The following is a 12,245-nucleotide window of genomic DNA, read 5'->3' as shown; positions in this document are numbered from 1 at the left end:
ATGTTATGTCGTCATGGTCTATGAATAATTACTGTGTGCAAATGTTGCACAGGTAGTCTATGAACTGCACAAGGAAGTGGCGCTCAATGATTTGAGTGAGCACAACAAAGGAGAGCTCATACTCTGCTTGTTTCTGAAGGTTCCTACTGGTCCACGTTAAGACAGAGAGACAAAGAGAGAAAGGATCAAAAAACATTTAAAAGACAAACATTTCAAGGTCAAAAATTAAAAACAGAACACCACACTGGTATAAAACAAAAACATTGCAAGGTTTAATTTCAAACTTTTAGACTGTACAGAAACAGAAAAATAAAAAACTGTACTGAGCAAAAGTCTGAAGCCACATCAAAAAATTCAGACAGTAGAGCCCAAGCGGTCATTTGGATACCTGATATTATGAAGCAATATTATCTTACCACAGCATATAGGCATATAAGTAATTTATGCCAGCATGAAAGATATCTTTGAGCTCAGTTAGAAACAGTGATGTCATCACATAGCTTTTTAATATAAGAGAGCATTTACATTTCATCTGTCCTGCCCATATTCACAAATCTTAAAACCCAAATTCAAAGGATCCTTTTAGTTTTAATTGCTAAGACTCCTCCATATCGATATCAGGATTGTCCACAATAATCCAGCACAGGTTGGACTGTGCACATTTTAATCAAGAAACTGGAGGGATTTACTGCTGGATAATTATTTTTATACGCTAACAAACTCCACTCGAAGTAACACTCTTTCCTTCATGTTAGAATACTGACAAACACCAAGAAGGGAGAGCACATTTTTGCAGTCATTAGATCCTTACACTGGCTTCTAGTTAGATATAGAATTGACTTCAAGGCCCTACTTATTGTCTGTAAGTCACTCAGCGGTCTGGGCCCAAAATATATTGCAGATATGTTTGCTCTCTCACATGTGTAGGAAGTGGTCAGTAAGTGGTGCCAGAGTTCAATCTAAAAGTGTTGAAACAGCTTTTAGCCATTACACTGCCCACTGCTAGTAACACCAAGATCTGTGACCTGTCAGATTCTGTGACCTAGTGCCAGACTCTCATAACAAACAGCTGAGTTTTGTGAGTTGTTGAGCAGTTGGGATTAGGGTTTTGGGGCAGGGTCACACCATCTGACACAGAATTCAGTGTTTTTACTGGAACCAGCTCTCCTTGGAGCTAAGATGTGCTGCAACTGTCAGTTTTAAAATGATGCTAAAGACTTTTTATTTCTTTGGCTTTTAATTAATCAGTTTTTTATGATACCTTAAAGGTAGTGTATAAATAAACTTGCCTTGCCTCCATAAATACTAACTACATACAGTAGGTAAGTTGCCCTTTATAGCTGTTTTTTAATGTGGCATAACAGATTTGCATGGTACTGTGAGCACACATAAGTAAAAGAAACTGTAAAAGATACCAACATAAAGAGGGAGAGTGAGTAAGCTGTGTAGGAAATGTCATAATTAGGAAGAATGACAGGACATTGTAGTGAAACATACCTGTGGAGGTGAAGGGTTGGTTGTATCCCTGGGCGAGCATCGTGTCATAAGGAGAGGCTCCGGCGTGAGTCTGCAACACTGGATTAGTGAGGAAATGGTTCCCCAGAGCAGCTGAGGAGAGAGGGAGAGAAATAAATATGACATTCTTGAACAACAGGGGAGGCAATGCTGACATTTAACAGAAAAAAAATCTTCACCACGGTTAAGAGTAGGTGTGTTGTTAACGTCTGCAGCGATGAAAGAAGATTCAGTCTGTCTGCGAACAGTGTCATTCCACATCCTCCTGATTCGGCTCTGGAACAGAAATAATCCACGCAAGGTCAAACTGACTCAGACACAGTAAGAGCGAGACAAAGAGCTACAGACTGAGAGGTTTAGTGTACTGTAATGTACCTGTCTGTTCGCAGTAGCTCTCCGACTCTGGCTGCTGGTGTAGCGGCTGTTGGACCTCAGGGCGGCACCTTTCACAGAGTCTGGAGAGCTGGAGGAGGAAGTGGCGCAGCACTGCGAGAGGCGCAGACATCGACCGTAGTCTTTCTGACCCTACACGCAATATATATTAAAACATGTTTAGTCACAAATAATGATGTTACAGAGTCTTGCAGTTACATAATGACACATGAACAGAGAGACAGACCTTCCTGGCAAGGGTGCAGTGCAGTATGGTGATGAGGAGGCCCTGGGCGGTGTTGAGGGAAGAAAAGAGGTAAGCCAGGAGGAGAGACGGCGCACACAGGAACATCAGGCCTGAGGACCAGGTGACGCTCTGCAGGAAGAGCAGCGTCAGGGAGCCCACCGCCCACGCCCTGGAAATGACATTTAATTTTCAGTCTGATAAGTGATTTTAACAAGAGTTCACTCACCTAAATCTCCTAGAATGATTGTGCAATTAGATTTTTCAGGTCCTAAAGCTTTAAATAGCACATAGCTCAGTGTTTTCAACCAGGACCCTATTTTCCCAGGTTTTTGTGTCTGTGTAACTAATGAGAACAACAAATTTTGAAATTGGTCCAGTATTCAGGAGACCACTGCTGCCAGCAGTGGAGAAACAAGCTGCAGTGTAGCGTTAATGAGAAATTGTGCACCATCAATTTACGTCTACTGCTTGTTTTTGCTACTGACAGGTTCAGATTGTTATCTGAAGTGTCTGACAACATTATGGAAAATACCATACAGAGACAGACCTTTTTGTTGAAGAGTAAGATCCTTTTCATTCGATCAAAAACAGCCCAGAAATTGCTATCGCCAAACCCACCAGACTCCATTTAAATGAACTGTAATTTTATCATCGTAAAACACACTTCATTCAAAGTTAACAGAAACAAAGTAAAGCTCAAAAAACAGTCTTGGTTCATCTCTCCACTTTTCCAAAGATCACCAACCCTAGTATGGTTAGAATAAATAACCAATAGCAATATCTGGGTTGTTTTTGGTTAAACAAAATGGTCTCTATCCGTAGGGATCCTTTCCATAATGTCGTCAGACACATGAAATAACAATCTGAGCCTGTCAGTGGCAAAAACAAGCACTTTTAGTGGACGTAAACTGACGCTGCACAATTGCCCCAAGTGGTTACACTGCAGCCTGTTTCACAGCTGCTGGCTGCAGAGCTTTCACACAATACTGGACTAATTTAAAAAAGAATGCTGTCTTCATTAGTCATTTGGACACAATATGAGAAAACACAGTCCAGGTTGAAAAAGACCAAAGTTACCCTTTAATTGTGTTTCTACTTTAAAGGGCAGCTCAACCATGGACACAAAAAACTGCTGTGCATGTATCTGATATCAATGTCTAGCAATTTAAAGAAGAGCTTGCATACATCCACATCATCCTCAAGCTTCCCTGAGCTTAATTAGAAACTGAAAAACTACAAATAATAAAACACTTTTTCCTTTGTTGAGCGCAAATACCCCCCTTCATTTTTCATTTTTACAGCATAGCTAAGGTTTGGCCTTTACGTACTCAAAATGCAGAGATGCAAAATAGTTCATGCTGCTGTCAAAACTGCTGAAGTGCATTTCATTCCAAAAGCTCCCAAAGCTCAACTTGAATTTATTTTAAATGATGGAGCTTTACCATATCCCATCTGTTTCATGAAATTCACATTGGCTTAAATATCTTCAATAACTAAAAATCTCTAAATACTGGCTTCTCCACACATAACAGACTGTCTCCAGCTCAAGAAACATTCATACAAAACTTGTTTTTACAGTTTTCTTTTAACTTTAATATCTGGTTTAATCAGGTGTTTGGGTCACTATTCAACATTATACAAGAACTATGAAAGATAATAAAATTATAATAACAGTACAGATGAAAATGCCACAGGAAGGCAGAGAAAATATCAGTAAAATTTTCTATAAACCTTTTTCAGTTTATCAATACGACTTTACTACATTTCTCTAATTACCGTGTGATCAGAGCCAAAGCTGCTGAAACACAATGAGCTCTAGACATAATCACCCAAAACAGATCAGCATGAGACACTGTACTTACCTCAGGTTGTCATGGCGACTGGAGTCTGGCTTCAAAGCAGCAGTGCTGTGCATCTTATGTAAGGTCATCACCAGGACAACCAGGTTCAACTAATGGACAAAAAGATCGAACAGCACACACTGTTTCAAATGTACTCATCAGTAATGACTCAGCGTGATGTCATTACACGCTGATGATCCAGGATATATGACAATGTATAAAAAAGGTTGGCGTTTGTGTTCGAGCGTGAGCTCTCACCGTAATGATGACACCGACGGGTCCAAGGAAACTCCAGATGAAGTAATTGTCTGTTCGCAGCCAGCATCTACACACATGCACACAAACATAGAAGCACACAAACTAATCAGTGTAAATTAAGAATATCTAAAAAAGCTGACACAAGAATTGAAATATGCAGGAAAGGAACTGTCTCCATCCAAAAACATGCACACAGACACAACCAGGTCAGTCAACGTACGCAGATTTTGAGCCGTAGCCTCTGAAGTCTATGGCTGCAGACACGGCCACCACCAGCCCAGGAATAGAATAGCCACACAGGTAGAAATACTTCCTCCTGGAGTTACGCCCCTCAAATACCTCCCTCTGCAGCAAGTACAGTTCCACCCCCTCCAAACACAACCAGCAAAACACTGACAGCAGGGAGAAGTGCAGCAGGCCAGCAATGATGGAGCACACAACCTGCAAATTTGGATAGACAGGGAGGAATACTTCACAAAATGCTACCGCACACAAAATGCTTTAAACTACAGCCACAGTCACATCTGAGCACTCACTGTGTATTGCGTCTTGTTGGCACCAACCAGGAACAGCAGCTCTGTGATGAGCAGGTTGGCCCACAGGTTGCAGTGGATGGTGCTGTGGTCTGTGTGCCAGGGCGCCCCCTGGCAGCACAGGGTGGTAAGGCAGGTGGCCAAACACACCAGCGCTACAGAGATGCCAACCCAGGAAACCACATAGACGAGAAGCTCTTCTACACCGACCCCGAACTGATGAAGATAAGGCAAGAAGACAGGAAAGGAAGAAAAGACAGATTAAAAAACATGTTTTATGTGATCATGAAGAGCGCATGTATGAATGTAGGCAGATATTTGTGATGTGGTGTGGAGCGCTCGTGTGTCTTTTCGTCTGGTTGTGTGTCCCTGTGTTACAAAACATTTATTCAGATGAATAAAATCACACCGAACAAAGAGAACATCTTGCAGAGAAACACTTAATTCAATTTCATGGCAGGACAAAATAGCCTGCAGCATTTATCACTCTCCCTCTCTCTCTCTCTCTTACAGCTACAACCACACAATTATCACCCCCTCTGTGTTTGATTTTTAAACAACATTTTGGAGAGCACGGTGAAGTCCAACTGCGCTTCAGCAAATGGGTGCATAAAGGTGGAGTCAGGAAGCTATTGTTGGCCGAGGATGGAGCTGGATTTATGAAGTTAAAGGTTGGCACCTGGCCAACTGAAAAGAAAACTATAGCAGTAATGATGTTGAATACAGGCCATTCATATGTATCCAGAAATGCTGCATACACAGAGAAAACTTGTGCATGCCTATCTTCAGTGCGGTGTGCATTTTGGCTTATAATCTGTAAAATTAAACACACTGAAAGTCAAGGTGAGTGAGATAACATTTTGCTACACTGTCGTCCTCCTGTACAAGAGGAGGTCCATGCAAATGAAGCAAAAGCACACACATACTGTTGCCTTAAATCTGCTGCCTGACCGCCGTGAAGGTGATTTAAATGGATATATTATTCATGACTTCTAAAAAATAATGTATAGGCTCACGCAAAAGTAATCTCTCTCAATCATCACTTATGACCCACTAGAAGCGTGTGGCGGTGTATTTATATGCAGAGACTCTGCCCTCTGCCTGTATTTTCTTATTTTACTGTGGGCATTTCTGGGCATGTAGCCTCCAGCCAAAAACAACGTGCAGGGGAGGTCGGGACTTTTTTAAAAAAAGTTTTGAGCAGATACTTGCAGCACACATCCAAGAGGAAGCTACAGAAAGTGTGGCCACAGTACCAAAAAAAAAGCAGACAAAGCTCGCTCCAAAAGAGTGAATCTGTGGTTGGCTTTCACTTTTTCTTCCACAGGCAAGCACTGAGCGACGTGGAGTTGGACGGTTTTCTGTTGGACGCGTAGGTGCTGGCGGTTAGCTTATTTTGCTTGCTAAAGTTTCGGCTTCTCCATTACAACAAATTTAATGTTCCTACAACAGCGTAGCAGCTCGCAGTGTACGTCCAAGTAATGAAGGGAGGAGAGGCCAAGTTTGAAGGATTACAAAGAGTAACTGACTCTTCCTCCATAATATACCTTTAAATGTGTTGTGTTGTGGTGTGTGTCACTCACAGCAGGTTGCTGATACGTCATGAGGACAGCATAGCTGGATAGATGGTTGCAAGCGCAGGTAGTGTGAGTGTTGTTGGTGTGTAACAGGCGGCAGCCCTGCGTGGACCACCTGCCATTGCCAGAAACACCTGATCCGTTCCAAAAAGAGCAGTTCGGGCCAAAGTGGTTCTCCAGCTGTGAGGACAAACACATATGAAATATATATTAGTGCCTTTAAAGAATACTTAGTAATCAGAGTCTGCACAGAAGGGATTTATGTCTTTGAGGGGACCTTTTCATTTTCATGTTCATACTTATATGTATTTTGGGCCTCTACTGTAACATGTTTACCTGCTTTAGTGTTCAGAAACACTCACATACACACCTCATTCTGTCTATGCTGAAACACCTGTATTCTCCCTCTGTTTGAAACGCTCCATTTTAGCACCTGTATTTTTACGCCCCCCTCCCGAAAAAGCCCAGTCTGCTTTGATTGGTCCATATTTCCATGTCATCCACATCTGCGTCATCATTGCAGCCGGGAATAAGTGTAACAGAGAATAGCAGCACCAAAATCTTCACAGCTGGACATGTTCCAGCAGGGGAAATGATTTAAAAATCATTGACTCAGGAAGAAATTTACAAAACTGTCGACCAAGTTTCAATGTTTCCCTGACGTTACCACATAATTATATGTAGCATTGTAGGCTTTGTATTGTAAAAATTTGCAGAGACTTGCCTGGGGCAGATTGACATATAAAGAAATCTGTCATAGTGTGACGTAAAAAGAAGAACTCATTGAAAACAGAGTATTCAGGAAAAATCTGAGGCCTTCTGCATACATTTACGTCATTACTTGAAACTTTTCCTACATTTAACATGAACATCTGACCTTGTTATAATATACGGTAGATCAGGGGTGTCAAATATATGAGCCAGGGGCCAGATCCTGCCCGCCAAAGGGTCCAATCCAGCCCTCTAGATGACTTTGCACACCTAATGTTGATGCACATGTGAAGGCTGAGAGGTTTCAGGAGCAATTTAAACAGTGAGCAGATACTTCATGTAAAATACTGCCTTAGAGGCTTTTCACTCTGACTAGAATACAGATCTCTCAAATAATAATAAGTACTTTCTATATGGTCATATTTAAAGATATTGAACATTGTGCAAAATATTGTCAACCAGCAGCTTCAGTACAAAAGAATCTGTATCAGACTTCTGTCTTAAAACAATATAAGGGGAGACCTACTGCTGAACTTCAGATTGTAAGGCAGGGGATGACTTAACCTGCTTCTTCATCAGCTTCCACTTCAAATTGGGCTATATGTGGCCCCTGAACTAAAATGAGTTTGACACCCCTGTGGTAAATATATGACAGAAAATGGAGAAAAGCATAAAGAGCTCCCCTTTAACATTAATTTTGAACCAAACAGACCTGCAGGTGCCTGAGAGTGAAGATCACAGGCTCGGAGAGGTACACTCTGTTGGATCCTCTGTGCACAGAGGCGGAGATGACATGAGAGTTGACCACCAGGCTCCTACGCCTGGCCTCTGAACCCTGACCCAGCCCCAGCCCGAGCCGCAGAGTCGAGTTCTGGGTGGTCAGGAAAGAGCCCAGGTTCTTATAGAGAGAGAGGACCAGCTTCACTTGGCCTGCAGAGGAAACGGGGACATAGTGATGAGCACATTTAACAGGAGACAGTTGATATGTGGAGGAAAACTAGTGTTATTTCCATAGCCAGTTACTTGTCTAACCCAAGCAATATATTTTATAATGCTGAGCTGTCACTGTGTAAAATGTTGATTAGTTTTGGTGTGCGTCACAGACCGTTGTTGCTGTACTGTTGCAGAGCCAGTGCTGATATCTGCAAGATGCTGTCGCTGTCGTAGGAGTGAGGAAAGGTCAGGTCCTGTATATCTGCCTCTGTATTTAGCACATACACCTCCAGATCTGTGCACACACAGGAACAGATCAGACACGAAAGCTTAGATGAAGTGCTAATTTTCACGACGTGGAGAGCAAAAGAAATAAATAATAATAAATAAAATAAATAAAAAGAGAGAGACCACATACCAACATTTGGTGCTCTGTCACTGAAGCGACCTTCATAGAGATTGTTAGCCAATAGGAATGCTCCTTTCTCTACCGCGTCTAATAGCAACGATGCCGAGCGGGACTGATCAACACTGCTCATATCCGCCCAGGACACCAGAGCCTCAGGACCCAACAGGTTATCAACTGTCTGAACGACGGCCTAACAGAGAGACAGAGAGTATTTCATTCTCACTCCTGATCTTTATCTCACTATCTATCCGTCTGCCTGACAGTCTGCTTGTCTCTCTTACCTGAACGTAAGCTTTGCAAGTGCGCTCCCTCTTCTGCAGCTGAAAAGATGAAAAACATCTATTGATAGAATCATCATCGCTGACATTTCCACTCTCATTTCCAGGAAAGGTCAAGTACATGTACACTTCTGCACTGACAACAGGAACAATTTACCTTGTTGTAATTCCGTGCTGCCGACTCTTTATTGGCTGGTCTCAAGGCCTGGAGCTGGGAGTCCAGGATGTCTAATAGCTGTTCAATCAGCTTGACCGACATGCTGACGTCACCGGCATAGATCCGTCCCCGGGTCAGGTTGACCAACTCCCCAGCGATGTTGGCCGCGTTCTCTCCGCTCTTAATCTGGAGTGAGGTGGGGGCGTTTGTAATGTCAAATGTTTTGACATTTAAGAGAGCACTGCTTGCTGAGTGGCTTTAGGGCATTTGCACAGCGTGTATATGTGTGTGTTCATGTGTGTGTATTTATGTGTGCGAGACTAACCTTTTGTGCAATTTGGCTGACCCAGGGAGAGGTGCAGTTGGAAAGGTCAGGCCCTCTGGAGCTCCAGCCCACCGGAGACTGCATGCACTGATAGGAGGCTATACCTGCAGAGACAGACGGGGTGACACAGACTGTCAGAAAAAGGAAGGATAGCTTGAGTTGTGCAGGACCTGAGGTGGTTTGTCACTTCTCTTTCTCCTTGCATGTTTTCCCATGCGGCCCAATAACACTTACCTAATGTAAAAGTAAGGACTTTTTAAAAATAAGGCAACCATATATAGATTTTATGGCAAAAAGGGCAGCTTCAGGGACTAATGGTGAATATGCAGCTCTGTAATGTGTTTGTTTATTTAGCTTTCCAGTGCAAATTGTAATGTGATATTCAGTAGCAACTTTCCTACTGTCAAAATTGCAACCAAAGCATGTAACGCTCTGAAACTTTCTTTTTTCTCTTCCTCTTTTAATTATTTATGATTTTTATATTGTTTTTTCTTTAATTCAATTTTATTTATTTATTTTTTTACTTTTTGGGGCATTGCTTTGGGGTTGGGAAGGCAGAGAAAGCTGTGCATGATTGTCTGTCAATTTTTGTGGAGATCAATTAAAACACAATAAAAACACTTTTTTTAAATTACAATTTCTTCTTTTTTTTTCTTGTAGCAACGAAATAATCAAATGTGTTGTTTAGAGGAACAGCTGCTTGATTAAATATGGATTTCATCAATGATTATAAAAAAGACAAAGCTGTCAATAAATTCCTCGTTTTTCCCCAAAGACTTCAAAATGTACTTTAATACATACTTCAAAAAACCTAAAAATATGTGCTCCCAATAGAATTCTGGCTGTTGGAGTCTAGTAATGGATTCTGTATTGGGGGTTATGATTTAGTTTCTATAAAGAAAAAGAAGGAAGGTGTTTTTTTTGGCCACTTGTGTGCAGAAGGACCCCATGTTAAGCTTAAAAAAATACATACCTAATATGGGGATATCAACATTAGCATGTGAAGCTGGGTTTGAGTCCACCTGCTGGATAACAGTGCAGTATTCACTCTTTCATCTTTGGTTTGGTGTTCATTAGCATCTAACAACAACACCTCGGTTGATGACTGGTAAGTTTTAGTTTGTTTGATTGTCTTCACCAGCATGTCCCTAACTTTTAGACTGAACCATGCCGCTAACTTCCAACTTAGAAAATCTTAATTGGTACTTTGCGAAGATATTTTATGAAAAAAATAGGGCAAGAGAGCGTGTTACACACCACTTCTGAAAATTAAATGTATTTATGAGACAACAGCCTCACCCGCGTTCAGTAATAAACAAGATTTAATATTAGATTATCCCCCAGTGAAATCGTCACCTCTGTGCTCAAACCATGTCCAATCCATTCAGCGTGATTAGGACGAGGCAAAATGCACCACAGGCTTATCTCCATAATCTCCATAACGGCTTTTGCGTGGAGGGAGTGCTACACTGAGGAAGACAGCTGCACAGCGAGAGGAAGAGTTGACGAACTCAGCCTCTCTTGACACTATAACCTCTTTCTTCTCTCTCTCATCTGAGGGCAAGTTCAAAGAGGGGACATCCGACTACATTTCAAAGGGAAACGAGATACAGACACACACATGCAAATACCACACACACACACACGCTGGCATGCTCACATCTGCACACACACACACACACACACACACACACACACACACACATGCACGCCACACCTACCCAGTGACCCTTTTGGACAGGGTCTCTCCACTGTCTCTCCCTTCAGCGTGGGTGGCCACTGCACCCCTCGTGCCACCCGGCCCTCACATCCGCCCACCTGACCAGGGCCCCCGGGAGCAAGGGGGACACGCAGAGGTGGACGTGGGGTCAGAGGAACCATCGCTGTGATTGGGCGCTGGTCAAAGGGTCCTCGGTTGATGACGCCAATTGGATGAGAGGCTGACGGTCGTACTGGGGTCAGCGCAACAGTGGCCGTGTAGGAGCGGACGGTCGTCATCAGAGAGGAGAGGGGACCTGGAGGGAAGAAAACACTGTTGATTCTCTAGTTTCATTCCATACCAGTATGTCCAAATATACAACTGGACTTGCTGCACAAACCTTTAGTGGGTGGTGGCGGCGTAAACTGTAGCGGGTATCTCAGCACATAGTAGTTATTCCACACATACAGCTGGTTGTCTCTGGGGTTGTAGTCTATGGAGGAGATGTACTGGTAAGGGTTGGGGAAAGGTATTTGAACAGGCAGCTCCTGTCCACGACTGGTGTCGTAGGCATAAACCACCATGTCGCTGCCGACTCGGCCGTCCGCCTGCCCCTCGTCATCCTGGAAGACGGAACGCACGGCGTAGAGCACGCCACAGGCCATAAAGGCATTGCTCGCCCCTCGCTTGTCAAAGCCGGTGGCCCACGTACCCTCGAAGCGCAGGGTGTACGGGTTCACCTGCAAAAGACAAAAAGGCACAGGAAGATGAGAGGATTCATCTACAGCCCTTCTTTCTTCTTTCTTTCCAATCATCGATCTGTTTTCCTTCCTCCCACTGTACCTGGCTGACCACGATGCGTCCATTATTGGCTTCAGTAGAGTAGATCACCCAAAGGCCGTTCTCGTCCACAGCCAGATCGATGTCTGACTTCCCTCCCCAGCGGTACGGCGAGGTGTCGTGGTAGTTGGCATTGACCACCACGGCCTCACCGCTCTTGATGCGTGTCCGTAGGTCGTACTTGACCAGGTTGCGTGTTCGCTCCTTGTTGTAAAACACAGCGCCGTCATACACCACAAAGCCTGTACCATCCACGCGGCTAGGTAACCTAGGACAGAGAATGATGAGGAATAGTAAGTGTACTTACAAATTTACTTGATTTATATCAGGATTTAATCCATATTATTAATCAGGAAAAGAGGGTAAAGGCCCTGAAAACCTGTTTTTCCTCAGTCAAGCTCCAGATCTGACATGAACTCACATTTTTCTGTCACAGTTCTGGTCATTTTACATGACATATTTTTGTATCTGTGCTGTTAGATTAAGAAAATATGATCTCATATATTCCTGTCCTCTATAAACATGTAAATCATTATCTAACAGCAGTTCT

The 12,245-nt window shown here is 43.0% G+C and overlaps 1 protein-coding gene across 3 annotated transcripts in view; it reads right to left on the bottom strand.

Annotated features, from left to right (window-relative positions):
• The window catches only part of adgrl1b (adhesion G protein-coupled receptor L1b), a 31,867-nt gene that overhangs the window by 3,140 nt on the left and 16,482 nt on the right, over positions 1-12,245 (bottom strand). Inside the window, exons 6-24 of one of the 3 annotated variants that reach the window (XM_033624109.2) lie at positions 11,699-11,963; positions 11,256-11,595; positions 10,878-11,171; positions 9,157-9,260; positions 8,832-9,017; positions 8,678-8,716; positions 8,406-8,586; positions 8,160-8,282; positions 7,767-7,984; positions 6,350-6,523; positions 4,770-4,982; positions 4,454-4,674; positions 4,234-4,300; positions 3,997-4,085; positions 2,135-2,303; positions 1,891-2,040; positions 1,695-1,791; positions 1,498-1,608; positions 123-146 (exon numbers count right to left, since the gene is read on the bottom strand). In XM_033624109.2, coding sequence (XP_033480000.1) covers positions 123-146; positions 1,498-1,608; positions 1,695-1,791; positions 1,891-2,040; positions 2,135-2,303; positions 3,997-4,085; positions 4,234-4,300; positions 4,454-4,674; positions 4,770-4,982; positions 6,350-6,523; positions 7,767-7,984; positions 8,160-8,282; positions 8,406-8,586; positions 8,678-8,716; positions 8,832-9,017; positions 9,157-9,260; positions 10,878-11,171; positions 11,256-11,595; positions 11,699-11,963 — 3,065 coding nt within the window. The remainder of the gene's footprint in view (positions 1-122; positions 147-1,497; positions 1,609-1,694; positions 1,792-1,890; positions 2,041-2,134; positions 2,304-3,996; positions 4,086-4,233; positions 4,301-4,453; positions 4,675-4,769; positions 4,983-6,349; positions 6,524-7,766; positions 7,985-8,159; positions 8,283-8,405; positions 8,587-8,677; positions 8,717-8,831; positions 9,018-9,156; positions 9,261-10,877; positions 11,172-11,255; positions 11,596-11,698; positions 11,964-12,245) is intronic. The other 2 variants (XM_033624112.2, XM_033624111.2) reach the window with 2 other exon arrangements.

The sequence above is a fragment of the Epinephelus lanceolatus genome, chromosome 3, assembly GCF_041903045.1.
Source record: "Epinephelus lanceolatus isolate andai-2023 chromosome 3, ASM4190304v1, whole genome shotgun sequence".
NCBI classification, from domain to species: domain Eukaryota; kingdom Metazoa; phylum Chordata; class Actinopteri; order Perciformes; family Serranidae; genus Epinephelus; species Epinephelus lanceolatus.
Note: the sequence above shows the minus strand (reverse complement) of the source record. Positions and strands in the feature narration are given on the sequence as shown.